The following is a 27,313-nucleotide window of genomic DNA, read 5'->3' on the forward strand; positions in this document are numbered from 1 at the left end:
GTACCTGGGATCTTCCTCTGACTCCCATGAGCACTCCTCATTGGTGTCACACAAAACCTCTCTATGGAAATGTCAAGACCGAGCCTGCCTTGATGCAGAGGAGCCATGTCCTTGAGAATGGCATCAAGGAGTCAGTTCCTGTTTTGACTCCGGTGAAGCTTCCTCCATCGACGTTGAGGAAGTCCCAGCTCAGATGGCAGTCAACACCGAGGCCACACTGCATGCTGAGGGCCATGTGAGGCCGCAACGGGAGGCAGGGTAGGCCAAAGCACCCCTGGTGAAGATGCACACCATTGCGTAAGGCCATCAAGTAGCTCAGGAAGCAAGGCTTGGATGCGCTCATTGAGGGCCAACAACAGGAAAAGCTGGGGCTACGGTTGAGAAACAGGTTGCAAGACTGTCGGGGTCGAAACTGGAGCCGGCTGGTGGTTGCTAGTAGAAGAGTGCATCGGTATCTCCTGTTTTGAGGGACAGTGGTCCTCCTGGCACAGATGCTTCTCGGGTGTCAAATCCCTCGACACCCCGGAACTCCCGGCACCATGCGTCGAAAGGGATCAGTGATGATGCTTCTTGGCCTTGTCTCACACTCCACAAAGCTCTTCTTATGCTTATCGTAAGTTCTGGATCGGGCAACACGGCCTGGATTACCCACGTGAGGACAGGTCTCCCTGTCCTCGGAGAAAAATAGTTCCAACCTCCATCTGTGTCAGAAAATTCTAATCATGGGTCCAAACATATTATATGTACTTAATAAGTTTTGATGATGAACTAAAGAATACTCAAAAAAGGTTTGGACCCATGATTAGAATTTTATGACATAGATGGAGGCTGGAACAATTTGTATATCCAAACAATCAGAGTATGGTGATCCTGAATTTTAAAAATATTTTTTGTTTAGCTATGTAAGAAAATTCACCTGCATTGCCTGCGGAATGTTTTTTTTGTGTGCCGATTGCTATTCCAGTGTGTACTCTGTTACTATAATCTGGCCATTGTAAAATAGGCATAAAAATAGATGTGTTTTGTAACTTTTACATAGGTGCTCTGTTATTAAAATGCATCTGAGGGAGGTAGTATGTTATGGCCCTAGCATGTATTATTTACCCCTTAATGTGTGTTAATGCATGTTATAGTACAATAATGCAGGTTAATATGAGGTACTGCAAATTACATAGTAATGAGATGCAAAACATACAGACGCATACAAAACAGTTCATTATATAAATTGAATAATACAGCTTGTGATAAACACCACAAGCTACACTATTGCTGGGAAAATATTTCCAGCAAAAGACTGGCGGTACTTTTTCCATCTTGAGAGCACTGGGCCGCAAAGCTTCTTCTTAAAGGGGCTGGCACTCACAATCCGGATTTGCTCCCCTCCCCCCATCCCCCTGCAATGATATGTTCTGCTGCCCAAAGCGCCCCCACCCAGAGACCCCCAAACACACCTCTAATCACTTAAAGCTGCTTGACCCCTATCGGCAGTACTATAGGACTTATGCTAGGGGTTGCCAGCACCATTTTGCACCCAGTGTCAGAAGGGGCAAGAGTGAATGGGATTGCTCCTGCCCCAAACCCACTAGATACCATGGCTTAAGAAAGGTAGAAAAGAGATATGGAGGGGGAGATGGTCATGGCAGCTCCTGACTGCAAACACTGACCCCTTTAAGAATTGCCTGGATGCACTGGACTGTGACTTTGCAACCTGATGTTCCTGGGACAGAAAAATAGTTCTGCTGGCAAGGTTGATCATAAGCGGTGTTTTTGTTACACTGTGGGAGTGACTGAACTCAGCCAGCACAGGTTAGTCACTCCCATGGTAAATAAAGATGCATTAAAAGTCTAACTTTTATTACACCTTAATAAGTAGACATCCCCCACCACCACCAAATGAATCTTAACATTTCTGCTCAACTAGCTATCTTCATCACTCTTTATATTTGCATTGCCCTTCCCCTTCCTACACAACCCCTGTGTATACCAGAAACACCTACAGTCTAATTTCGGAAGAGGTCATGACCAGCACTAATTTACCAACACAGATGTAGTGTCCACTTGCAGCAGCGATTCCTCGAGCAAACACCGCCTGAGCTGAAAAAAAATAGTGAACACCAGGTCACAATCCTACAGGCATGTTAGTTCTCAAAGAAGATTTAACTACATGCTCTAAGGTTGCTGAAGCAGCTTTCTAAAGTTTAGTCAAAAGCCTTCTCTCTGAATAGAGATTGTACAGAAACTAGTATTTGTTGTCTCGTATCCAGGGTTTGTTCATAAAGATGAAAAGTTCATACTAAAAACTATGTCAGAGATTCTATTTTTCTGTTCTTTCTTTATTAAAATTTGTGACACACCTATCCACAAAATGCTCCAGGAGACTTATAAACAAACATACACAAAACAAATGAAACAATAAAAGGAAAACATCAAACTTACACAGTTCAATACAACCTAGTGGTTAGGGTGGTGGACTTTGGTCCTGGGGAACTGAGTTCGATTCCCACTTCAGGCACAGGCAGCTCCTTGTGACTCTGGGCAAGTCACTTAACCCTCCATTGCCCCAGGTACAAATAAGTACCTGTATACAATATGTAAGCCGCATTGAGCCTGAAGGGCGGGTACAAATGTAACAAAAAATAAAAAATATATACAATAATATAAAACTAAAAAATTGAACATAAAAGCAATAAAAACAATACTTTCAAGCATTATAGTGTAATACTGACCCTTAGGGAACCCATAGCCAAAAGATAAACCTCAAAACCAAATGAGTAAATTATCTGCACTCTTAGGAAATATGTTCTATGATTAAATGTAAATCATGATGACATCAGAATAATGGTGACCCTTGATCAGTTGAATACGAAAAGTCATACTTAATAAGTCAAGCTGTTCTTTGGGTTGACGGGGCTGAGGATGTTGCAAAGGAACATTCTCTGGAAGGCAGGGAATCCTAACATTTGATGAACAGTAACACTTAATGGCTTACGTGAGAGCCAATAATTGTGTTTCAAAAAGAAATCCACGGCTCTCTGGGGGCAGAGTGCCACTCTAAAGGCTGGGTGGGAAAAACCCCTTATAATCCCAGAAAGGAAGGCTGTTGAGCCAAAAAACAATTCAGTGCACAGTTATAGCCATAAAAAATGAATGAAAAGATGAAAGATATTAGTAGCAAAGTAAAGGCCTAGGAAGACAGAAAAAGGAACTGTGAAGTCAAGAAACAGAAACATCTGGAGCATAAAACTAGTACTGCTGCTTTGAATATGTGAAGGCAGTGTACTAAATCAGTGACTGCCTGAACACCAAATATAGGTGTCAAAGTGAACTACAGCCAAATTTCCATATAACAGTGAGTACAATGGCATGCTGGATCAAGGATTTTGTATCTATTTATTACACCGGGAGGCTCATTTTCAAAGCATATAGATTTACAAAGCTATATAGGTTACTATCGTAACTTTGTAAGACTATGTGCTTTGAAAATGAGCACCCAGGAAGCTTAATTTACCATTGTGGTACTTAATCCCAATTTCACAGGTGGATTTAGCAAGCAGGAATTTACAGTATTTATTACATGAAATAAAATCAGGCTCTTGATATACTAAGAGGTATACCTTCAAAGTAGTTAGGCTTACAAAGTTACTCAGGGGCTCATTTTCAAAGCACTTAGAAACACAAAGTACCACAGGTTACTATGATACTTTGGGGCTTATTTTCAAAATACTTAGACTTACAAAGTTCCATAGGTTACTAAGTAACTTTGTAAGTCTATGCATAGAGCAGAAGATATAGGGCTTATGAATGGCAGGAAGGCTCATGGGTCGATGATCAGAAGCAAATGCAGGCGCCAAGAGGCTGTTAGTGCCATACTAGCGCCTGCGTTTGCTACCACCCCATGATCAGAGTTCCCGCGTGCATGAAACGTGTTTGAGGGCTCTGAACACAACTAACATGCAAATGCATGCAAAACAGGGTTCTTAGCACAAGTAGCATGCAAATACACGCTAAATGTATTCCTCCCCAATGATCAGCAAGCAGCGCACCCAACATTGACCCGCTGTCCACAGCAAACTCCACTAACGAAGGTAGGGGGTGGGGAAGAGGGCCGCTATACCACCAGGTCGGGGGGGGGGGGGGTGATCCACGGCCCACTGGGCCACCAGGGCTCTATTTGAGGGGATGCTGGAGGGGGTTAGGGGGGCTGGAGGCCCACCGGATCTGAACTTGTGTCGGGGGGGGGGGGGGGTCAGAGGGACTGGAGGTGCACCGGACCACTGCATAACAGCCAATCCGGGGCAATGAGGATCACCACTCCTTGATGCAGCCGAATTCGCAGGAGTCGCCCTATTAAGGGCCAAGGAGGGAACACATACAGGAGGCCCGGGGGCCAGGGTTGAGCCAAGGCATCCAAACCCGCCGAGCGCGGATCTCTCCGTCTGCTGAAAAAGGACGGGACTTTGGCATTTGTGCTTGAGGCCATAAGATCCGCTACGGGCGTTCCCCATTTGGCACAGATCTGAAGGAACACTTCGTCTGCCAGTTCCCACTCCGCTGGGTCGATTTGATACCTGCTTAGAAAATCGGCTTGCACGTTGCTCTGACCTGCTATGTGAGCTGCTGACAGAAGCTACAGATGTAGCTCAGCCCGGTGGCATATCTGAGCGGCCTCTGCAGCCAGTGCTTGACACTGATGCCACCCTGTCGATTTATGTAGGCCACTGCTGTCGTGTTGTCTGACAGAACTCTGACAGCCAGTCCCTCCAGAGTCTTGTGAAAGGCCAGAAGAGCCTGGAATATCACTCTCAGTTCCAAGCGATTGATGGACCACCCCGTCTCCTCGGGTGTCCACAGACCCTGGGCATAGCTTCCCTGGCAATGTGCTCCCCAGCCCTTCAGGCTGGCATCCGTTACCACCAGGCACCAATTGGGAAGCGTTTGCGGCATTCCTCGCTGCAACATGCTGTCTGAGAGCCACCACTCCATACTGAGTCAGGCCACAGGGAGCCAAGTGAGTCTGCGTTGATAATCCTGGGACATAGGAGACCATCACTGAAGCAGGACAATCTGCAGAGGTCTCATGTGCGCTCTCACCCATGGCACCACTTCCAAGGTGGCCGTCATCGACCCCAACAGCTGGACAAAGTCCCAAGCTCGCGGGCGAGGCATCCTCAGGAGCAGACGGACCTGATTCTGAAGGTTGCACCGCCTTTGGTCGGGTAGAAAGACAAACCCCGAGGCTGTGACGAACCAGACCCCAAAATATTCTAGAGATTGAGAGGGGGTCAGGTGACTTTTGGCTACATTGACAACCCAGCCCAGAGATTGCAGTACTGAGACCACTCTGGCTGTTACATGACGACTCTCTTCTGCAGAGTCCGCTCAGATGAGCCAGTCGTCGAGGTACGGGTGAACCCGGATACCCTCTCGCCTGAGAAACGCAGCTACTACCACCATTACCTTGGAAAAGGTTCGGGGAGCTGTGGCGAGGCCAAAAGGCAAGGCCCGAGAAATGTTTTCCCAACACAGCAAACCGGAGGAACCGGTGGTGCAGGGGCCAGATAGGAATGTGCAAGTAAGCTTCTTTTAGGTCCAGAGACGTGAGGAATTCTCCTGGCTGTACCGCCGCAATGACGGAGCGCAGGATTTCCATGTGAAAATGCTCTTAGAGGCATATTTTCAAAGCACTTAGCCTTCCAAAGTTCCATAGGTTTCTATGGAACTTTGGAAGGTTAAGTACTTTGAAAATATGCCTCATAGTGACTCGTTGACTTTCTTTAAGTCGAGAATGGGCCGAAAAAACCCGCCTTTTCGCGGCACCACAAAATAAATGGAGTAATGACCGCAGCCGTGTTCAGCGGGAGGCACGGGGATCACCGCTCCAAGATGCAACAAGACTTGTAAGGTCTCCTCTACCGCCGCCCGTTTGACGGCAGTGCCGCATCGGGACTCCACAAACATGTCTCTCACCGGGGCACCGAATTCCAATCGGTAACCTTCTCTGATCAGGTCCAGGACCCACTGATCTGAGGTAATCTTGGCCCACTCCTCGAGAAAGAGGGAAAGGCATCCTCCTACAGCTGTAAAGGAGGAGTGGACCAACGTCCCATCATTGTGGAGGACGGCCCTGAACTTCTGGCCTTGAGCCTGCCGCTGTGGAGCGTTTGTCCGAGCGAAAGGAGTTCCTCTGCTGAAAGCGGGCAAGTTGAGTAAACCCAGCAGAGCGCCCCAGGCAATACCTTCTAGCTTCACGGAAGCGAGGTCTGGAGGAGGAGGGAACCACTTGACCCTTGGAAGAAGGCCGTGGCCTATCCTCAGGTAACTGCTGGGGTTTAGCATCCCCCAGGTCTTTAACAATCTTCTCCAACTCCTCTCCAAATAACAGAAGACCCCGAAAGGGCAACTTCACCAGCCTTTGCTTAAAGGCCATGTCAGCTGCCCAATGCTGTAGCAATAGAAGGCGGCAGGCGGACACCGCCACAGACATCTGTTTAGCTGAAGCTCTGACCAGATCATAGAGGGCGTTAGCTAAAAATGACAAGGCCGACTCCATTCGCGGTGCAATCTCAGCGAGGGACTCCGCACCATCCACAGGCTGTTCCACTGCCTGTTGTAACCAAGAGAGGCAGGCTCGAGCAGCATAAGAACTGCAAACAGGGTTTTTTTTTTAATTATAAAGTAAAAATTCCTTTTGTGTTGACCATATTATTGTGGACTAAGTAATAATATAATTTCTTTCTCCTTGATGTAAAGGATAAACATTTTCTTATATATTTTCCTGATTTACCTACATTTATATTATGTAAATGTTTATTTTGAAAATAATAAATATAAATAAATAAAAAAAAAAAAAAGAACTGCAAACAGATGCCCTTAAGGCTAGGCCCGAAATCTCAAAGGACCTTTTTAGTGCTGATTCCAGCCACCGGTCCTCAATGTCCTTCAGGGCGACCCCTCCTTTTACTGGGAGGGTGGTCTTTTTTGTCACCGCCGTGACTAAGGCATCCACTTTAGGCATCCCAAAACCGGCCAAGTGCTCCTCGCTCAGAGGGTAAAGATGCCCCATCGCCCTGGCCACTTTCAAGGGCCCCTCGGGGTCAGCCCATTGAGCAGAAATAAGCTCTTGGATGGAGTCACGCAAAGGAAAAGCAAGAGCAGGCTTCTTAGTACTCGCCATCCTCGGATTACCAGAGGAGGCCTTGCCTTGAACAGGGTCATCAATAGAGAGGGCCTGTAAGGCATCAAAGATAAGTGCTGGCAGCTCATCGCGGTGGAAAATCCGAACCGCATTCGGATCATCCAGATCCAGTGGCAAACCAGCACCTTCCTCTGGCTCTTCAGACCACGAAGGCCTGCCAGATCCCTCAGAATCCCCACGTCTGACCACTGGGGGGGGGGGGGGGGGGAGGGGGGTGCGCCACTCTCCGACGGGGAATTTACCCGTCTATGCTTAGCGTACATCCAACGCTCAGGGGCATCCACATCTGACATCAGCCCCGGGCCATCATCAGTCAGAGGGGGACCAGGTAGCAGCGCAGTGTCAGACACCTGCGGCAGAGCTCTTTTCAGCATGAAGGCTTTATGTAAAATAAGCACAAACTCGGGGGAGAAAAACTCACCCTGACCTCCCGTCTCCGAATTAGGAGCCACGGGGAATGGAGCTCCTCTGGTAGCCTCGACCTGCGGCGCCCCTCTGCTCTCAGACTCCTCCGCAACCGAGGGTCGAGCCATGTGGCACTTCCAAGATGGCGCCCGCTGCCAGCTCCATTGAGTGGGAAGAATCATCGCTCGCCATGCTCATACTGGCTCTACCGTCTAAACAGCATGTTTTTCAGAGCCCCACTGCTGATCTGCGCTTGCCATAACGGGAACAGCGCTTAACACCCTCAGCAGCCATTGCCAAAAAACGGTGGAATAAAATTCAAAATGGCGGCTTCGTGCCCAAATCACCCCAATCGGAACGTCATCCGTGGGCCCTCCCCGGAGGAGCTGAGTATCGCTCTTACTGCCAATGACCGAGTCCACGAGCTCCGGTCATGCTGCACAGTCAGGAAAAGCCTCAGAAATCGCAGCGCTGAAAAGCACGTCTTTTTTTTGTTTTTTTTAACGCTGTGAGGAAAGTTGGAGGCAAACCGCTACAGAGGCACTCCGGAGGCAGAAGAGGGTGGGAAAGGCAGGGAAAGGGCGAACTTATGTGCCTTTAAAGTGGGCTCCACTTAGCCACAGCACCCCTGCTACAACTGGCAAAAGCACAGGAGCCACCCCAGGCAGAATCTTGAAGGAGCTGAACAAGCTGCGTCCAACTCTGCTGGGAGATAGAGAAATATTGAGAGGCAGATGGAGCTAGCCGTCCTAGAGGCACTATGGTTTTCAGTATTCTCTATCTCCCCCTGCTGGTAGGTGGACACAACCCATTCGTAATGGATTCATCTGCTGCTGATGACAAGGAAAAATAAATAAGCAATCCTTATAAAAACCATCAGTTGCTAAATGAATAAAAGTTCATTAAGAAAATTAATTTTGGGCCCCTTTTACCAAGCTGTGGCAAAAAGGGGGCCTACACTCGCATTGGCAAGTGCTTTTCATACACACCAAGGCCCCCTTTTAAAACAGCAGGTAAAAGGGAAGTCTTTCTTTCCTGCAGGAAATGGCTGTGCGTCAAATAAAGCACTTGCCGCGTGGCCATTTCGAGAGGGAGCCCTTAACGCCACCCACTGAGGTGGTGGTAAGGGCTCCCACGCTAACCCGGTGGTAACTGGGCAGTGATTACCGCTGGATATGACAGTGCGCTAGGGGTGGGAAATACCACCGGGCTGCTGCCGTAGCACTGTGGTACTTCCTGTTTAGCAAGCGTTAATCCCGCGTTGGGCTTACCACACTGCTTAGTAAACGCCTCAAAATCATCCCGCAAATTTCTTGGCCTGCACTTCCCCAACTGCAAAGGACTAAAATACAAGACGATGCATGATACCACCTTCTCCTACATGAGCACGAAGTTATGGAACGCACTACCTAGAGACCTGAAAACAATCAACGAAACACCTACCTTTCGCAAATCCCTCAAGACATATTTCTTCAACAAAGCCTACAATGAAAACCCAGAACTGTACTAATCCAACTCTGAAAACCCATCGTCTAAGAAAACCCATCGTCTAAGAAAACCCATAGTTTAATATACCTACTAAATTCCTTCCTTCTTCTCTCTACTTCTCCCCCTAATTAATCTCTGCACAACAATAATGGTACCTGACATCCAGGATTAACTGTGTGTAACAAAACTATGTAAGCCACTTTGAGCCTGGAAATAGGTGGGATACAAATGCAATAAATAAATAAATAAATAAAATGGGCCCTTAGAAACCAGGGTATAAACGAGCTAAATAAATAAATAAACTGTATCCACTAAAACAGTGCACCAGTATTACAATTTAAAACATAGAAGGTGAAACAGTGATTAAAAAACAATGAAATCAGAGAATGGCATACCCAGTTGGTGCAAATCTAAACACTCCACCAACATGGATCACTATGAAAAAAGGTAAAAACAAAGAGGCCAATATTCAAAGCGATAGCCTCTCCTGCCCGCTTAAATAGCTTCCCAGTGTCTAACCAGGGATAATCAGTAGTACTTAACCGGCCAGTGCCGCAGAATTTCCCCCGAGATAGCCCAAACAAAAAGTGGGCAGGCCAGGGGTTTTTTTTAGTTGTATTTAAGAGCTTTCTTCAAGGTTTTCCCAGCGATTTTAGTCATTATGGACTTACAAACATCTCAGGACAGTTTTTATTGGTTTAGCTTTTGAATTTTAATTCACATGTTCCTTGATGGTTTTTTCATCTGACCCCCCATCGCCATGGACCTTTTTAATGCTGCATTTAAACTCTTCCGAGTACTTTTTGCCAGTTTTTAAGCAAGTTTTAGATGTCTGTGATGGATTTAAATTGTTTCATTTAGAGTTTTGCTGGTTTTTTTTTTACCATCACTCATGCATATTCACATGAATCCAGTATTTAAGATTGGCTACAACAGCAAGTTTGTTTTCACTGTTCCAAATGGACCCAGGCACAAGTGAGTAATCCACTACAGCATTTTGTTTCTCCTTGTTAACTATTATAGCTCTTTGCTAATCAGACAAGGTCCATGTTCAGCTGAGATTTTGTTTTTACCTTTTTCATAGTGATCCATGTTGGTGACTGTTTTGATTTGCACCAACTGGGTAAGCCATTCTCTGTGATTTTATTGTTTTTTTAACAGCTGTTTTACCCTCTATGTTTTAAATTGTAATACTGGTGCACTGTTGCTAGTGGATACAGTTTGGTTTCTTAATTAATATGACTGACAGACTAGGGCTGGGGGGAGGGCAGTGGTGTGCTGGAGCAGGCTCTCACAGGCTCTCGAGAGCCGTTTGTTAAGTTTTTAAGAATTTTGGGAGCCGGTTCTCCATGGCTACTTTAACAAATGGATCCCAAAATGTGGGCTTGGGCCCCTCCTGAATTCTCTTTTACTTTGCTGGCAAGAGAGAGCCCCCTGTTAACAATTTACCAGCACACCCCTGGGGGAGGGGCTTTGTTCCTAAGGCAGTGAATTGGCTTGGGAAAATGGACCTAACATTTCTCTTTTTTATATTTCAGACTTGCTTGGCGCTTGCATTGCTGAACTAAACTTATTCTTTTCCTTTGGAATAAACTTTCTTATTTTGTTTCTAAGTAACTTGTGAGTTATTGTTTTTATTCTGTACAAGGTACAAGGCTAAAGACTAGGCTGGTGAGAGTTTCAGCTATCAGCTGAGTTAAGTGTGGGGTGAATGTCTAACATGTGATAATCACACGGCATGGGCGCACCAAGGAGCGATACAAACGCATTATAGCATCCTCATTTTTGCTTTCCATTCCTTTCCTAGTAATACCTAACATTCTATTTGCTTTCTGAGCCACCGCCGCACACCGAGTACAGGGTTTCAACGTATCATCAACAATGACACCTTGATCCCTTTCCTGGTCGGTGACTCCCAATGTGGAACCTTGCATCACGTAACTATAGTTCGAGTTACTCTTTCCCACATGCATCACTTTGCACTTCCTCACACTAAACGTCATCTGCCACTTGGATGCCCAGTCTCCCAGTCTCGTAAGGTCCTCTTGCAATTTTTTACAATCCTCTTGCGATTTAACAACGTTGAATAACTTTGTGTCATTAGCAAATTTAATTACCTCACTAGTTACTCCAAGCAAATTTAATTACCTCACTAGTTACTCCCATCTCTAGATCATTTATAAATATGATAAAAAGAATTTGTCCCAGCACAGACTCCCTGGGAACCCCACTATCTACCCTTCTCCACTGAGAATACTGGCCACTTAACCCTACTCTGTTTTCTTTTAACCAGTTTTTAATCCACAATAGAACACTACCTCCTATCCCATGACTCTCCAATTTCCTCTGGAGCCTTTCATGAAGTATGATGTCAAGTGCCTTTTGAAAATCCAGATACAAAATATCGACCGGCTCAACTTTATCCACATGTTTGTTCACCCCTTCAAAGAAATGTAGTAGATTGGTGAGGCAATATTTCCCTTCACTAAATCCATGTTGGCTTTGTCTCATTAATCCATGCTTTTGAATATGCTCTGTAGTTTTGTCCTTTATAATAGTCTCTACCATTTTACCCGGCACCAACATCAGGCTCGCAAGTCTATAATTTCCTGGATCACTTCTGGAACCTTTTTTTTTTAAATCGGCATTACATTGGCCACCTTCCAATCTTCTGGTACTATGCTTGGTTTTAAAGATAAATTACATATTACTAGCAATAGTTCTGCAAGTTCATTTTTCAATTCTATCAGTACTCTGGGATGAATACCATCTGGTCCAGGCAATTTGCTACTCTTCAATTTGTCCAATTGCGTTATTATATCTTCCAGGTTTATAGAGATTTCATTCAGTTTCTCTGACTTATCGGCTTTGAATACCATTTCTGGCACCGATATCTCTCCCAAATCTTCTTCAATGAACAACATCTGTTACTGGCTTTGAAAACTGATTCTTGGCCATCTAGTTGTCAGTCAAATTTTTCCACCTGTGCTTTCATGATAGGGCCAGAAACAGGGACTCCCTGTGACCAAGCTCAGATGAACCATTGATGTAGCACCAAATCCAAGTTTTCATCACTAGCCACTTTAATTTCCTTCCTATGTAATCCTGCTTCCTCTGCCAGAACACAGAGCAAATCTCTCAGCTCTTCTTCTTTCCTCCACCCTCTTAGAGTAGACTGATGCTAGCTATTTGGCCAGCTGAGTCTGTTGCTTACCAGACTTCAGTTGATCAAGTGCTGATAACTTTTCTTCAGTTGTGAATGACTTCCACTTACGAGATGGTTTCTCCATAGACAGAGCTCCCCCCAAGCACTGGGAGCCATGATGAAAAAGAGTCCACCTGTGGTAGATTGCAGGCACCTCTTGCGCGGCTTAAACAGTGCCCTAAATGTGCAGCTGTGTTCTAAAGTAATTGAAGTTTAGGTAGGGATTTAGAAGATAGTTCCAAATACAGAGAATTACTAATCAATTCTAGAAAAGAAAGAGCCTGTACAATGTTTTGCACATAATCCATTCAATTAAAAATAGGAATGTATTTGACATAAATACTGTAACATAAATGTGGTAGAACCCAACTTTTTTTTACATGAAAATCCCCATTCAAATAAGAATTCATCCAAACGCCTAGGCTCTTGACAACATTCTGAAACTGAATAGTTTTACTACCTAAGGTAAGATTAACAGTGGGAACTGGAAAAGCTTTTCCATTGACCGACAAAAAGACAGTTTTATCTGCATTCAGAAGCCCTTTTACTAAGGTGCGCCAAAACATGGGCTGCGCTAGTGTAGGTGCATTTTGGGCACGCGCAAACCTATTTTTCAGCGTGCCTGTAAAAAAGGCCTTTTTAAATTTTTGCCGAAAATGGACATGCGGCAAAATAAAAATTGGCGGGTGTCCATTCTGGGTCTGAGACCTTACCATCAGCCATTGACTTAGCGGTAAGGTCTCATGAGTAGGCGCCTACGGGGCTTAGTAAAAGGGTCCCTAAGCTTAAGTCTATTAGCTGACATCCATTGTGAAATTTTAGAAAAACAAAGTTGAATATGTTCGAATAAATCAGAAATGATAGTAATAACAGGGAAGATAATTTGGCCATCATCAGCATAAATAAAGTAAGTCAGGTTCAAGGATTTAAGTAATCGGCCCAATGACCTGAAGTAAATATTGACCAAAATAGGAGATAGAGATGAACCTTGTGGAACACCACAACCATGTTTCCAAGAAGGCAAAGTCTTATTTTCGTAGTACACTTTAGAGCTCCTACTTCTCAAAAAAGCAGAAAACCAGTTCAAGACTTTACCAGTCATACTAATCTCACTCATACGAAGCATCATCAATTAATGGTCAACATCAAAAGCAGCTTAATTACTTATTTAAAAGATTTCAAACCCGCACATCTACATTCCTGAGCAGGGAACAACACACATTTACAGTACTAAAAACACATTTTACAAACATACATCATAATCAAACATGCATCAACACTGTACAAACAGTACAAAGTTTGCTCTTAAAAGGGGTTCTCAAATGCTTGCTGGAAAAGAAAAGTTTTTATAGCTTTTTTAAATTTGCCTAAATTACGTAAGGCTCAGAGCTGGTCAGGCAAGGAATTCCACAATCTAGGTCCAGAAATATAGCTGAAAGATCTAGATGTACAGTGGGGGAAATAAGTATTTGATCCCTTGCTGATTTTGTAAGTTTGCCCACTGACAAAGACATGAGCAGCCCATAATTGAAGGGTAGGTTATTGGTAACAGTGAGAGATAGCACATCACAAATTAAATCCGGAAAATCACATTGTGGAAAGTATATGAATTTATTTGCATTCTGCAGAGGGAAATAAGTATTTAATCCCTCTGGCAAACAAGACCTAATACTTGGTGGCAAAACCCTTGTTGGCAAGCACAGCGGTCAGACGTCTTCTGTAGTTGATGATGAGGTTTGCACACATGTCAGGAGGAATTTTGGTCCACTCCTCTTTGCAGATCATCTCTAAATCATTAAGAGTTCTGGGCTGTCGCTTGGCAACTCGCAGCTTCAGCTCCCTCCATAAGTTTTCAATGGGATTAAGGTCTGGTGACTGGCTAGGCCACTCCATGACCCTAATGTGCTTCTTCCTGAGCCACTCTTTTGTTGCCTTGGCTGTATGTTTTGGGTCATTGTCGTGCTGGAAGACCCAGCCACGACCCATTTTTAAGGCCCTGGCGGAGGGAAGGAGGTTGTCACTCAGAATTGTACGGTACATGGCCCCATCCATTCTCCCATTGATGCGGTGAAGTAGTCCTGTGCCCTTAGCAGAGAAACACCCCCAAAACATAACATTTCCACCTCCATGCTTGACAGTGGGGACGGTGTTCTTTGGGTCATAGGCAGCATTTCTCTTCCTCCAAACACGGCGAGTTGAGTTCATGCCAAAGAGCTCAATTTTGTCTCATCTGACCACAGCACCTTCTCCCAATCACTCTCGGCATCATCCAGGTGTTCACTGGCAAACTTCAGACGGGCCGTCACATGTGCCTTCCGGAGCAGGGGGACCTTGCGGGCACTGCAGGATTGCAATCCGTTATGTCGTAATGTGTTACCAATGGTTTTTGTGGTGACAGTGGTCCCAGCTGCCTTGAGATCATTGACAAGTTCCCCCCTTGTAGTTGTAGGCTGATTTCTAACCTTCCTCATGATCAAGGATACCCCATGAGGTGAGATTTTGCGTGGAGCCCCAGATCTTTGTCGATTGACAGTCATTTTGTACTTCTTCCATTTTCTTACTATGGCACCAACAGTTGTCTCCTTCTCGCCCAGCGTCTTACTGATGGTTTTGTAGCCCATTCCAGCCTTGTGCAGGTGTATGATCTTGTCCCTGACATCCTTAGACAGCTCCTTGCTCTTGGCCATTTTGTAGAGGTTAGAGTCTGACTGATTCACTGAGTCTGTGGACAGGTGTCTTTCATACAGGTGACCATTGCTGACAGCTGTCTGTCATGCAGGTAACGAGTTGATTTGGAGCATCTACCTGGTCTGTAGGGGCCAGATCTCTTACTGGTTGGTGGGGGATCAAATACTTATTTCCCTCTGCAGAATGCAAATAAATTCATATACTTTCCACAATGTGATTTTCCTGATTTAATTTGTGATGTGCTATCTCTCACTGTTACCAATAACCTACCCTTCAATTATGGGCTGCTCATGTCTTTGTCAGTGGGCAAACTTACAAAATCAGCAAGGGATCAAATACTTATTTCCCCCACTGTATAAGGATAGAAGGAATGCCCTTATCAACCAGAACCCTCAGTTCAGAGATAAGAACTAAAAGATATGTTCTGGGGCTGTAAAAATTTCCAAATCCTGACTGGCAAGGGTCCCATGTTATGAGAATCTAGATACTCCTGAAGCTAAGTGTAAAAAAAGGGAGCCAAGACATGATGATGTTATAAGTGGATTCATGTTATTGTGGGGCATGTTATAATGGGGTTCCACGGCACTGTGGTGATTCTACATCCAGGGTAACTAAAATGATCTCTGTCTGTCAATACAGTATCTTTCAATATGTTAAGAATATGCGTGGAGTCCCGTGTATAAGAAGTGATCTGAAGGGAAGGGATAGTCTAAGAAATGTGTCAACGAATCCTGATAATGTTTCTAAAATGGAGCCAACACGTTTGGTCTCCCAGGTGGGTTAGTTGTGGACATGTGAATTTTTGGAAGTGTATATATCTATATCTGTATAAATTCACAAGTCCACAACTAACCCACCTGGGAGACCGATTGTGTTGGCTTTATTTTAGAACCATTAATTTACAATTAAAATCGTAAGATCCAGGGAACATTTATTAAGAATTGCTTCCCATTTCATCATAAAATCCTCATTATCATTGTACATTGTACTGCTGCAATAAGATGATATAAGAGGTGGTAAAATTATGTATCATACCCGATAATTTTCTTTCCATTAATCATAGCTGATCAATCCATAGACTGGTGGGTTGTGTCCATCTACCAGCAGGTGGAGATAGAGAGCAAACTTTTGCCTCCCTATATGTGGTCATGTGCTGCCGGAAACTCCTCAGTATGTCGATATCAAAGCTCCATCCGCAGGACTCAGCACTTAGAGAATTACACCCACAAAGGGACACTCTGCCCAGCTCACCACCGCCGAAACGGGGTAGGGGAATTAACCCAGCTCATCCCCACACAAGTGGGGGAGGGGAATCCGTCCAGCTCATCCCCGCGGAGCGGGGGAGGGACACCACACCCGCCGATGCGGGGGGATCTGGCTTATCCTGCAACCGCGGGAGGAGCTGACTGACCCTGACACCGCCGAAGCGGGAGGGGTACAAAGCTGCCCTACAGCCGCACGAAGCGGGAGGGAGTGCCGGCAGAATTTAAGTCTCAATCCAGCCCCGTAAAACGGGAGGGGAGAGGAATGCAGCAGCTCACTGTAACACAAACTCGTCTCAACTCTTGAAGAATCCAAGTGAAAAAACTTGAACACGAAGTCTTCCTGAAGTAACTGAAGACTAAACTTGAATCTGAAATGCAACCAGAATATAAACAGTGCAGATATCTGGGAGGGGCTATGGATTGATCAGCTATGATTAATGGAAAGAAAATTATCAGGTATGATACATAATTTTACCTTCCATATCATCATGCTGATCAATCCATAGACTGGTGGGATGTACCGAAGCAGTACTCACCCAGGGCGGGACATTGAAATCCCTGACCTCAACACTGAAGCTCCAAACCGGGCCTCCGCCCGTGCCGCCACAGTCAAGCGGTAATGCTTGGAGAATGTATGGGCCGATGCCCAAGTTGCCGCCTTGCAAATCTCTTCCAAGGAGACGGACCCGGCCTCTGCCATCGAGGCCGCCTGAGCTCTAGTGGAGTGAGCCTTCAGCTGGATAGGCGGCACCTTCCCCGCGGCCACATAAGCCGCTGCAATGGCTTCCTTGACCCATCTTGCCACTGTAGGCTTAGCAGCCTGCAGACCCTTACGAGGACCTGCAAACAGGACAAACAGAAGATCCGATTTCCGGAAATCATTGGTCACTTCCAAGTATCTGATGATGACTCGTCTCACATCCAGATATTTAAGAGCAGAGTATTCCTCTGGGTAGTCCTCCCTACGAAAGGAAGGGAGACAGAGCTGCTGATTCACATGGAAGCGAGAAACAATCTTGGGCAGGAAGGAAGGCACTGTGCGAATAGTCACTCCTGCCTCAGTGAACTGCAGAAAAGGCTCTCGACATGAGAGTGCCTGGAGCTCGGAAACTCTTCTGGCTGAAGTGATAGCCACCAAAAAGACTGCTTTCAACGTCAGGTCTTTCAGAGATGCCCTCGACAAGGGTTCAAAAGGCGGCTTCTGTAATGCTCTTAGCACCAGGTTGAGATTCCACGCAGGCACCACCGAGTGCAGAGGAGGGCACAGGTGATTAACTCCCTTGAGAAAACGAACCACATCTGGCTGCGAAGCCAGGGAAGCACCCTTCAGGCGGCCCCTGAAGCAAGCCAGGGCCGCTACCTGGACTTTAAGGGAACTGAGCGACAGGCCTTTCTCCAGACCTTCTTGCAGGAATGCCAACACTGAAGAAATTGGAGCAGTGAATGGAGAAAATGAGCCTGTTTCACACCACGCTGCAAAGGTACGCCAAACCCTGGCGTAAGCAGTAGAAGTAGAGCGCTTCCTCGCTCTCAGCATAGTGGCGATGACCTTGTCTGAGAAGCCCTTCTTCCTCAGACGCTGCCGCTCAATAGCCAGGCCGTAAGACCAAATGGGGAGGGATCCTCCATCACCACGGGACCCTGATGTAACAGACCCTGCTCCACTGGCAGCCGCAGAGGATCGTCGACTGAGAGCCTGATCAAGTCCGCATACCAGGGACGTCTGGGCCAATCCGGACCCACCAGGATTATCCGGCCCGGATGCTTTGCCACCCGGTCTAGCACCCTGCCCAACATGGGCCAGGGCGGGAACACATAGAGAAGCTCTTGTGTCGGCCACTGTTGGAGAAGAGCATCTACTCCCAGGGATCGAGGGTCCCGTCCTCTGCTGAAAAAGCGCGGCACTTGGCAATTGGCCGATGACGCCATCAGATATAGGCTCGGCTGGCCCCAGCGCTTCATGATGCCCAAGAACGCCTGAGCAGATAGCTGCCACTCTCCGGGCTCCAAGGTATGGCGACTGAGAAAGTCCGCCTTGACATTCATGACTCCGGCAATGTGGGCCGCTGACAGCTGTTCCAGGTTCGCTTCCGCCCACTGGCATAGATTCATGGCCTCCTTGGCTAGAGGGGCGCTCTTGGTACCTCCCTGGCGGTTGACATAGGCCACAGCCATGGCATTGTCCGACAGGACCCGTACTGGCTTCAACGCCAGTACCGGGATGAACTCCAAAAGCGCCAACCGAATGGCTCTGAGTTCCAGGAGGTTGATAGACCACTTTGCCTCTGCAGGAGACCAGAACCCCTGCGCTGTCCTTCCCAAGCAGTGGGCTCCCCAGCCCGACAAAGAGGCGTCCGTCGTGACGACAATCCACTCCGGGGTCACCAGAGGCATTCCTGCAGACAACTTGTCTGTCTGCGTCCACCAGCTCAGCGCCTTGCGCACTGCTGGGTCCAAGGGAAGGCGCACAGCATAATCCTCCAACATCGGAGTCCAGCGCTGCAGCAGACAGTGTTGTAGTGGTCTCATATGAGCCCTGGCCCAGGGCACTACTTCCATCGTGGCCGTCATAGAGCCCAACAGCTGCACATAGTCCCAAGCCCGAAGAGGAGAGGCTACTAGGAACTGGTCCACCTGAGCCTGAAGCTTGACAATCCGATTGTCTGGCAGGAACACTCTGCCCACTTGGGTGTCGAATCGAACTCCCAGATACTCCAGGGACTGAGTTGGGCGCAGCTGGCTTTTCTCCCAGTTGATGATCCACCCCAGGGAGCTCAAAAGAGCAACCACCCGGTTCACAGCTTTGCCGCACTCTGCATAAGAGGGGGCTCGGATCAACCAGTCGTCCAGATAAGGATGGACTTGTACTCCTTCCTTCCTCAGGAAGGCCGCGATGACCACCATTACTTTGGAGAAGGTCCGCGGAGCAGTAGCCAACCCGAACGGGAGGGCTCTGAACTGGAAGTGTCGGCCCAGTACTGCAAAACGCAGAAAGCGTTGATGAGGAGGCCAGATGGGAATATGCAAGTACGCTTCCTTGATGTCCAAGGATGCCAGGTACTCCCCTGCCTTCACTGCCGCTATAACAGAGCGGAGAGTCTCCATGCGAAAGTGCCGAACTTTTAAGGCCCGATTGACCCCTTTGAGGTCGAGGATAGGCCGTACAGAACCTCCTTTCTTTGGTACCACAAAGTAAATGGAGTAACGTCCCTTGCCAAGCTGATTTTCTGGCACCGGAACGACCGCACCCAGGCGGATCAGATTGTCCAAGGTCTGCTGCACTGCCACAGCTTTGACCGGAGACTTGCAGGGAGAGAGTACAAACCCGTCTCTTAAGGGTTGGCAGAACTCTAGCTTGTAGCTGTCTCTGATGACTTCCAGCACCCAAGCGTCTGAAGTTATTGTGGTCCACTCGCCCAGAAACGAGGACAGCCGTCCTCCAATCTGCACTGGGGCGTGGACCAAGGCCCCGTCATTGGGTACGAGACCCTGGGGGAGGACCGGAGGGAGCACCTCCAGGACGGCGGTCTCTGCGAAAGGAATGTTGCTTGGGGAGAAGTTCCTCTTGAAGGAAGAGGAGGCAGAAGAGCCCGACCTGCCCGGGCGGTACCGACGGGCTTCCTGAAACCGTCCTCTGGAGGTACCGGGGCGAGTACTAGCCCGAGCCCTGACCTCTGGTAACTTCTTGCCCTTATACGTGCCGAGATCGGTCACGATTTTGTCCAGCTCGACCCCAAAGAGCAGCTTGCCTTTAAAAGGCAATCTAGCCAGGCGGGATTTAGAGGCGTGGTCAGCAGACCAATGCTTCAGCCAAAGCCACCGCCGTGCAGAGATTGTCTGAGCCATGCCTTTAGCTGAGGCCCTCAAGACATCATACAGCAAGTCTGCCAAATAGGCCAAGCCCGATTCCAGGGCCGGCCAATCTGCCCTCAAGGAATGATCCGAGGGGGAAGCCCGCTGCACCATAGTCAGGCACGCCCTGGCCACATAGGAGCCGCAAACTGAGGCCTGCAAACTTAACGCAGCCGCCTCAAAGGACGACCTTAAGGCCGCCTCCAATCTTCTGTCTTGGGCGTCCTTTAGGGCCGTGCCACCTTCCACCGGCAACACCGTTTTCTTAGTCACCGCAGTGATTAAAGAATCCATGGTAGGCCACAGATAGGCCTCACGTTCACTTTCAGGCAAAGGATAGAGGCGGGACATAGCCCTAGCCACTTTAAGGCTCGCTTCCGGGACATCCCATTGAGCCAAAATTAAGGTGTGCATGGCATCATGCACGTGGAAGGTTCTAGGCGGGCGCTTCGTCCCCAGCATAATGGCAGAGCCAACAGGGACTGAGGGAGAGACATCCTCCGGAGAGGAAATCTTCAAAATGCCCATGGCCTGCACTAACAGGTTGGGCAAATCCTCTGAGCTAAAGAGCCGCGCTGCAGAGGGGTCATCCGCTCCATCCGAGCGGGGATCCGTCTCCTCCAAGGAATCCGCAAAGGACCGTTGGGAGAACTCAGAAACGCTGCCCTCATCTACATCGGAGGAGACAAAGTCCTCCAAGGCCTGGGAATCAACCCGAGGGCGTTTACCTCCGGGGGCCTCAACCTCTTTACCAGACGAGGGAGCAGGGGCAGCGTTTTGCATAAGGAAGGCCTGATGCAGCAGCAAAACAAACTCGGGGGAGAAACCCCCCAGACTGTGCACTTCCGCAGCCTGGGCTACAGCCCTAGACACACCCTCAACCGGCGCTCGCAAGAGCGGGGGAGAGACATGCTGCGCATCCAAGATGGCGTCCGGCGCGACACTCCGCGAAGGAGCCGCGCGGGAAGAACGGCGCTTAACTTTAGCCGCTTTTGTGCCGTCGCCCAAATTAAGGGCGTTCATGGCATTAATGTCTCCAACCTCAAGGGCGGCCCAAGAAGAAGCCGTCCGAGCCGCATGGCCGGCCAAGATGGCGGAGGCGAGCAGCGGGGGATGGGCGTTTATGGCGGGAAAAACCGCCACACCGGAGGAAGGACCGGGACACTCATCGGTCACGAAACTGTCCCCCAACAAGGGCGAATCAGACTTTAAGACCCCCGCATCCCCTCTAGAAGTGCACACGCGATCCGGGGAGCGACTCTTTGCGCCCTCGCCCTCCGACGCCATAGGCCACGTGGAGATCAATCGGGGAACCCCCTGCCCGCTATAAAAAGGTAAAAATTACCTGCTTTCCGCTCCGAGCTGTAACGACCTGGTGTCCCAGTGAGTAGCTGCAATAAACGTTTAAATAAACGTCGAAATAAACGCCTTTAAGGACGTTCAAAATTTTTTTTTTTTTTTTTTAACGGAGCCAGCGGGAGGGGGGAGAAAAGGAGGGACCTGGCGCCACCAGGTTTGCACTTGCTCAAGAAGAGCCCTCAACCCCAGGCACTCAACAAAACCTAAAAATTAGGCTTGGAAGCCTAGCCAGAGCTGCTGCTGTGTGTGACCACCACCTGCTGAGATAGAGAACATACTGAGGAGTTTCCGGCAGCACATGACCACATATAGGGAGGCAAAAGTTTGCTCTCTATCTCCACCTGCTGGTAGATGGACACAACCCACCAGTCTATGGATTGATCAGCATGATGATATGGAATTAAGAATTAATCTTAAACTTCTCTGTATCATCTTATTGCAGCAGTAATCCAATAATTAGGAATGAAGTTCAGTGCGGACTAATCTCTTGCTAAGATTGATTGCTTCTTCCCAATGATATAAACTGATTGTCAGGATTAGAACTCTTCTTGAAGAATGGTTCTTTGGGTAGTAGTTCTTGTAGCTGAGCCTCAGTAAAACTGAGGATATTCCTCCATGGGGAATATGATATGATGCCTCATAAGGTGATACAGTTAGGCAGCAGGAGGCAATGATCGCACACAAGAGATGTGGAGGAACCACCCAAAGGTGGAGGAACAAAAACACCCCTACAAACAGTCATGGAAAAACACAAGGGAGTAGAGTGTATGATGGCCCTTCCAATCACGGAAAACAGGAAGCTTGAGTCCAAAACAAAGAGTCTGCGGATCTGCAGCCTAATAAAACAAGAGGTAATCAATACTCTCTTCGGAGCTAAAAGGCATGTTTATACCTTAATACAAGGAGTGCACTTTTTTTGCGAGAAAACAAAGTACATTCCTTGTATTAAGGTATAAATATTGCCTCCCACCAGTTAACTGTTCCACCTATACAAATCCTTGTGTTTTTCTACATAAAAAGTTTGCTTTTACTTGTGCCTTCTGATTGATGTCTAGCAAGTATACTTCCAAGTACTGAGTAAAATCAAGATAGCATAATTCTTCTCTCATTTCCAGAGCACTAATATAGCACACTTGCTGTATGGATAATAGTCTCCTGCATACATACCAGGTGGTGTTTCAAGGGCATCTAAAGCATGCCAATAAACCATGATAGATCCATCAGACTCATACATCTACAGAAAGAGAATGGAAAATCAATTTAAATATATACATGAACTACTAAAGTCACAGCAGAATTCCTATGACCAACTGACCCAGAATCCCAGTACAAAAATGCCCTTCAGCTGGTCAGTAAATGACAGTATAAATCAACAGTTGAATTGGAGGCGGCATATGCAAGCTACATTAAGGAGGGGAAACTTGAGTCAACCTACTTCTATTTACTTTTAACAAAATAAAGTTCCATTTTATATTTGTGTCTATTCTCAACACTGTTAAATTTAAAAACAAATCCAACCTGAATTCCTTTCTGAGAAGTCAAAACCAGAAGAACTCGATATGGCAGAACACACCAGGATGCCTACAAAAAAAAAAAAACACACAGCATTTTCCATTAGGAGGGTATTTCCACTGTCATTTGAATCATATCAAAGTGTATCAAACCAACAGCAGTCTGAGCACAGAGATGTGAAATCTGAAACATAGGGTTAAAACCTTGCCTCCACCAATTGTTGAAAGATCTGCAGAAAGTGAGTGGACATTTGCACTTAAATACTTTCCCTCGTTCTGTCCCTCTACCATAGAAGTACTTTTTTTGGTTCAAATTTTATTATTCGTATTTTACAATTACAACAACCATGCAAAATTATAAGAACAGTTGATGACATGATAAGAAATAAAAAAGTAGGGGTGGACCAGAAAGAACCTTGCAGCCAAATAGGTTTGAGACAGCAGTCTTTATTAAGCATCAAAGCTGTAAACTGATTCTACATGGGGCTGTGTTTCAGCGGGTATACTGCCTGCTTCAGGGGTCACAACAACTAAAATAAACATACCGTAACAATGCAGGTTCCATTTTGATCTGAAGTACGTCTTTTAATTCTGACGTCCCCTCCATCATTATTCCATACTGCACGTATTCAAATGTAGTTCACAGCAGCAGCTCAATGTAGACAACGTATATAGAAATATACCCTTTACAATTGTTTTATATCCTTCACATTTATTTATTGTACAAGTGCATTATTGCTACCTTTGGATTTATGGCACCACTTAGGTACATATTACATGCATGCCTCACACACTCAAATGTATTGCACAGTGCTAATTTGGTGTTTGATGTGCTGTAAGCCTCGTCTCTGTGTAAGTTTCTCTTTTATTCACTATTTTAAAGAATGTCTATCTATTTATATGTCGCTATTAGGCTCAGATTTGTTATGGTGTCCTATTGGCAACCTTGGTTATTGGTGAAGGATGAATTTATTAGCGTTTGTTGAAGCACGAATACATTAGCTTAACCTACCAGCCTGTTTCTTGATGCGACAATACTTTTAAATAACTCCTATGAAGGTCCTTGCATGCCTACAGGATACACATGCAAGTACAATTTACATACAAGAAAGTTTCTTCATGGATTGGACTTTTTTCCCGGGATAATGTTATTTTTTGGGTTTTCCATGTTTTTCACACATTTGCTGTCTCCATTATTTTATTTTCAGGATGAATTTGGGGATAATACCAGTGAGGTATTTGTTTTTTTCTCTGTAAGTTTTGTATGCTCCAGCACCACCAGAGCAGCAGTGCTTGCACTGTAATACAGGTCAGATTCCTTATACATTTTTTCCCTCGATGGAGCACTAACATTTTCTCTGATTTTATGGTGACTTTCCCTGTCCAGATAGTTATTATCTTTTGTGTTAGTTTGAGTACACTTTGTTCAGTTAGCTCTCTATATATAATGTTGCCTGCCTTAGTATTCTTTTAGTATGTTACATATATTATTTGTTACTTTTTAAAAAGCTTTCCACTCTCTTACACTTACACTATTATGATAATCGTATCTATTTGTCAATCTCTCTGTTGATATTGGTTCATTTGGGGGTTTGATAGTTTAAATCATCAGGTGTTTTGTCTTTGAATTATTCATGAGTATTGCAAAGGGCAATTTTTACAGTGTTAGTTTTTATGTTATATTTTGACTATATCAGTTTTAACTGTGATATTGTTTTATTCCCATTTTCATATCAATATGCTTTTTTTATAATGTATATTTTATATCATTATTTTTATTTTGTAATTGTCAGTTGAGATATGTTATATTTTTTTTATGTATAACCAAAGTCATATTTATGTTTTGTTTTAGTTGTTGTCACCCTTGAAGCAGGCGGCATACCCACTGAATCACGGCCCCCTGTCAGGTCAGTTTACAGTTGTGGTACTTAATATAGACTGCTTTCTCAATTCCATTTGGCTGCAAGGTCCTTTCTGGTCCACCCCTACCTTTTTGTTTTTTGTACTACTTGCACGTAGGAGTTTCTTCTTCTTTTTTTTTTTTTTTTTTGGCTTATAAGAGATAAAACATAAATCATGGCCATGAAGGATCCCTTTTGACATATGCATCTAAAGTACCCCACTGAAACAATTTTTGTGTTTCAAAGTTTCTTTTAACACAACACTTCTTCATGCTTCTTGTAAAGGCATATTCACCACAGATGCTGCAACTAGTTTTTGAGTCCACCATGAAAATTTTGGGAATTGTTTTTGATAATCGTCTTACTTTTGAACCACAGATTCAGATAGTGGTTGCTAGTTTTTAAACTTTTATGGAAATTGATACAAATTAGATCTAATTTTATTACAGAGGTTTTTAGAATGACTGCACAAATAATGGTGTTAGCACATACAGTGAAGATACTTACCTGTAGCAGGCATTCTCTGAGGAAAGCAGGCCTATTCTCACACGTGGGTAATGCGGTGCCGCTTTGCCAGGTCCGGAGCTTATGACAAGTTTAACAGAGCTTTTGTGAAGCGCGAGACACGCTCCACCGCACATGTACGAGTGCCTTCCAGCCCGCCGTGAGAGTGCGGTTACTGCAGTTACATACTACAATACAAAAAAAGAAAAAAAAATAGGAGACATCTTCGCTTTCTCCATGGACAAGCAGGACATTAATTCTCACAGGTGGGGTATCCCTAGCATCCAGACTCACAAACAATGGTCAATTTGGCCTCGCAAGGGTGAGGATATGACTCAGATTAACCTGAAACTATATACAACTGATTGAGGGTGCACCCTGGAACAGAATAAAATGGGCCTAGGGAGGTGGAGTGGGATTCTACACCCCAAACAGATTCTGCAACACTGTCTGCCCGAACAGACTGTCACATCAGGTATCCTGCTCAAGGCTGTAATGAGATGTGAACGTGTGGACTAACAAGACATAGCAGTCTTGCAAATTTCTTCAATGGAGGCTGACCACAAGTGGGCTACTGACACAGCCATGGCTCTGGTCAGCCCAGCCTGGGCATAAGTGAAAGAACTGCAATCTGCCAGCCGACTAGAGATGCATCTCCCAATGCCACTCCCGTCCTGTTGGGATAAAAAAACAAACAAAGGTTGGGTGACTGTCTGTAGGGCCTCGTCCACTCATGTAGTAGGCCAATGCTCGCCCGCAGTCCAAGGTGTTCTCGCCAGAATGGGCATGAGGTCGGGGAAAGAATGTTGAGAAGACAATCGACCTGTTCAGATGGAACTCCAACACCACCTTCAGCAGGAACTTAGGGTGCATGCGGAGGACTACTCTGTTGTGATGAAAATTAGTATAAGGTGCGTCCAATGCTAGATCCTGAAGCTCACTGACCCTATGAGCTGAAGTAACAGCCACCAAGAAAATGACAGGAATTCAGTGGCTCGAAAGGAGCTTTGATCAGCTGGGTGTGAGAACAACGTTGAGGTCCCATGACACAGGCGGAGGTTTGACAGGGGGCTTTGACAAAAGCAAACCTTCCATGAAGTGAATCACTAGAGGCTGTCCAGAGATGGGCTTACTCGTTACACGTTTATAAGGAGAAATTAGTTCTTACCTGCTAATTTGCTTTCTTTTAGTCCATCTGGACTGGCCCAGAATGTGACTGATGGGTTGTGAATTACTTCCAGCAAGTGGAGACTGAGAACTCTGACTCTAGGGAGAGCCAATAAGAGCCCCTGCCAACTAGAGCCAGATCCAGTATTATTGTAACAAAGCAGAAGAAGAACATAGGAACCTTTTGTGCATCTGTGAACCTGAGGAACCACTGGCACTATGCCAATAAAGAGCATGTGCCTCTTACCAATGTGCTCAATGAATGTACCAAGATAGGTAGAGCACTGGCTCATTTTCTTTTTGAGATTTTTTTTTTTAAACAAAGCCACCACAAACTTACAAAGCAGCTCAAAGATAATCAAACTTTCAGAAAAGAAGTAAACAGACAGAGGGAGAGATCTGGGCCGGTGCGGAGAGACTAAAGGAAAGCAAATTAGCTGGTAAGAACTAATTTCTCCTTCCTTAGCATCCCTCCATAATGTGACTGATGGGAACTAACAAAGCAGTAACATCATGGGAGGGACCCATGCAAACCCGCTGTGAGCAGGTTCACAAAACATTCCACCCATAAAGCCACCTGTCCTCTGCTAGAATGCACCTTTATCCCTTCCGTAACAAGCTTACCAGAAGATAAGCAGAAGTTATCATCTCTTTAAGCCAACGGGAAATAGTAGGTTTAGAAGCCGTGAACCCTTTACACGAACCCCCAATCAAGTGAAACAAACAATCCGTTTGACGAAATTCCTCTATAGACTTCAAATATTGTTTCAGAA

The 27,313-nt window shown here is 46.1% G+C and overlaps 1 protein-coding gene across 2 annotated transcripts in view; it reads right to left on the reverse strand.

The window, feature by feature from the left end:
* The window catches only part of WDR54 (WD repeat domain 54), a 112,493-nt gene that overhangs the window by 58,592 nt on the left and 26,588 nt on the right, over positions 1-27,313 (reverse strand). For both annotated transcript variants that reach the window (XM_030190913.1, XM_030190912.1), the window contains exons 3-5: positions 22,976-23,038; positions 22,625-22,691; positions 2,038-2,094 (exon numbers count right to left, since the gene is read on the reverse strand). In XM_030190913.1, the coding sequence (XP_030046773.1) occupies positions 2,038-2,094; positions 22,625-22,691; positions 22,976-23,038 (187 nt within the window). The remainder of the gene's footprint in view (positions 1-2,037; positions 2,095-22,624; positions 22,692-22,975; positions 23,039-27,313) is intronic.

This window comes from Microcaecilia unicolor, chromosome 2, assembly GCF_901765095.1.
Source record: "Microcaecilia unicolor chromosome 2, aMicUni1.1, whole genome shotgun sequence".
In the NCBI taxonomy this organism is placed as follows: Eukaryota; Metazoa; Chordata; class Amphibia; order Gymnophiona; family Siphonopidae; genus Microcaecilia; species Microcaecilia unicolor.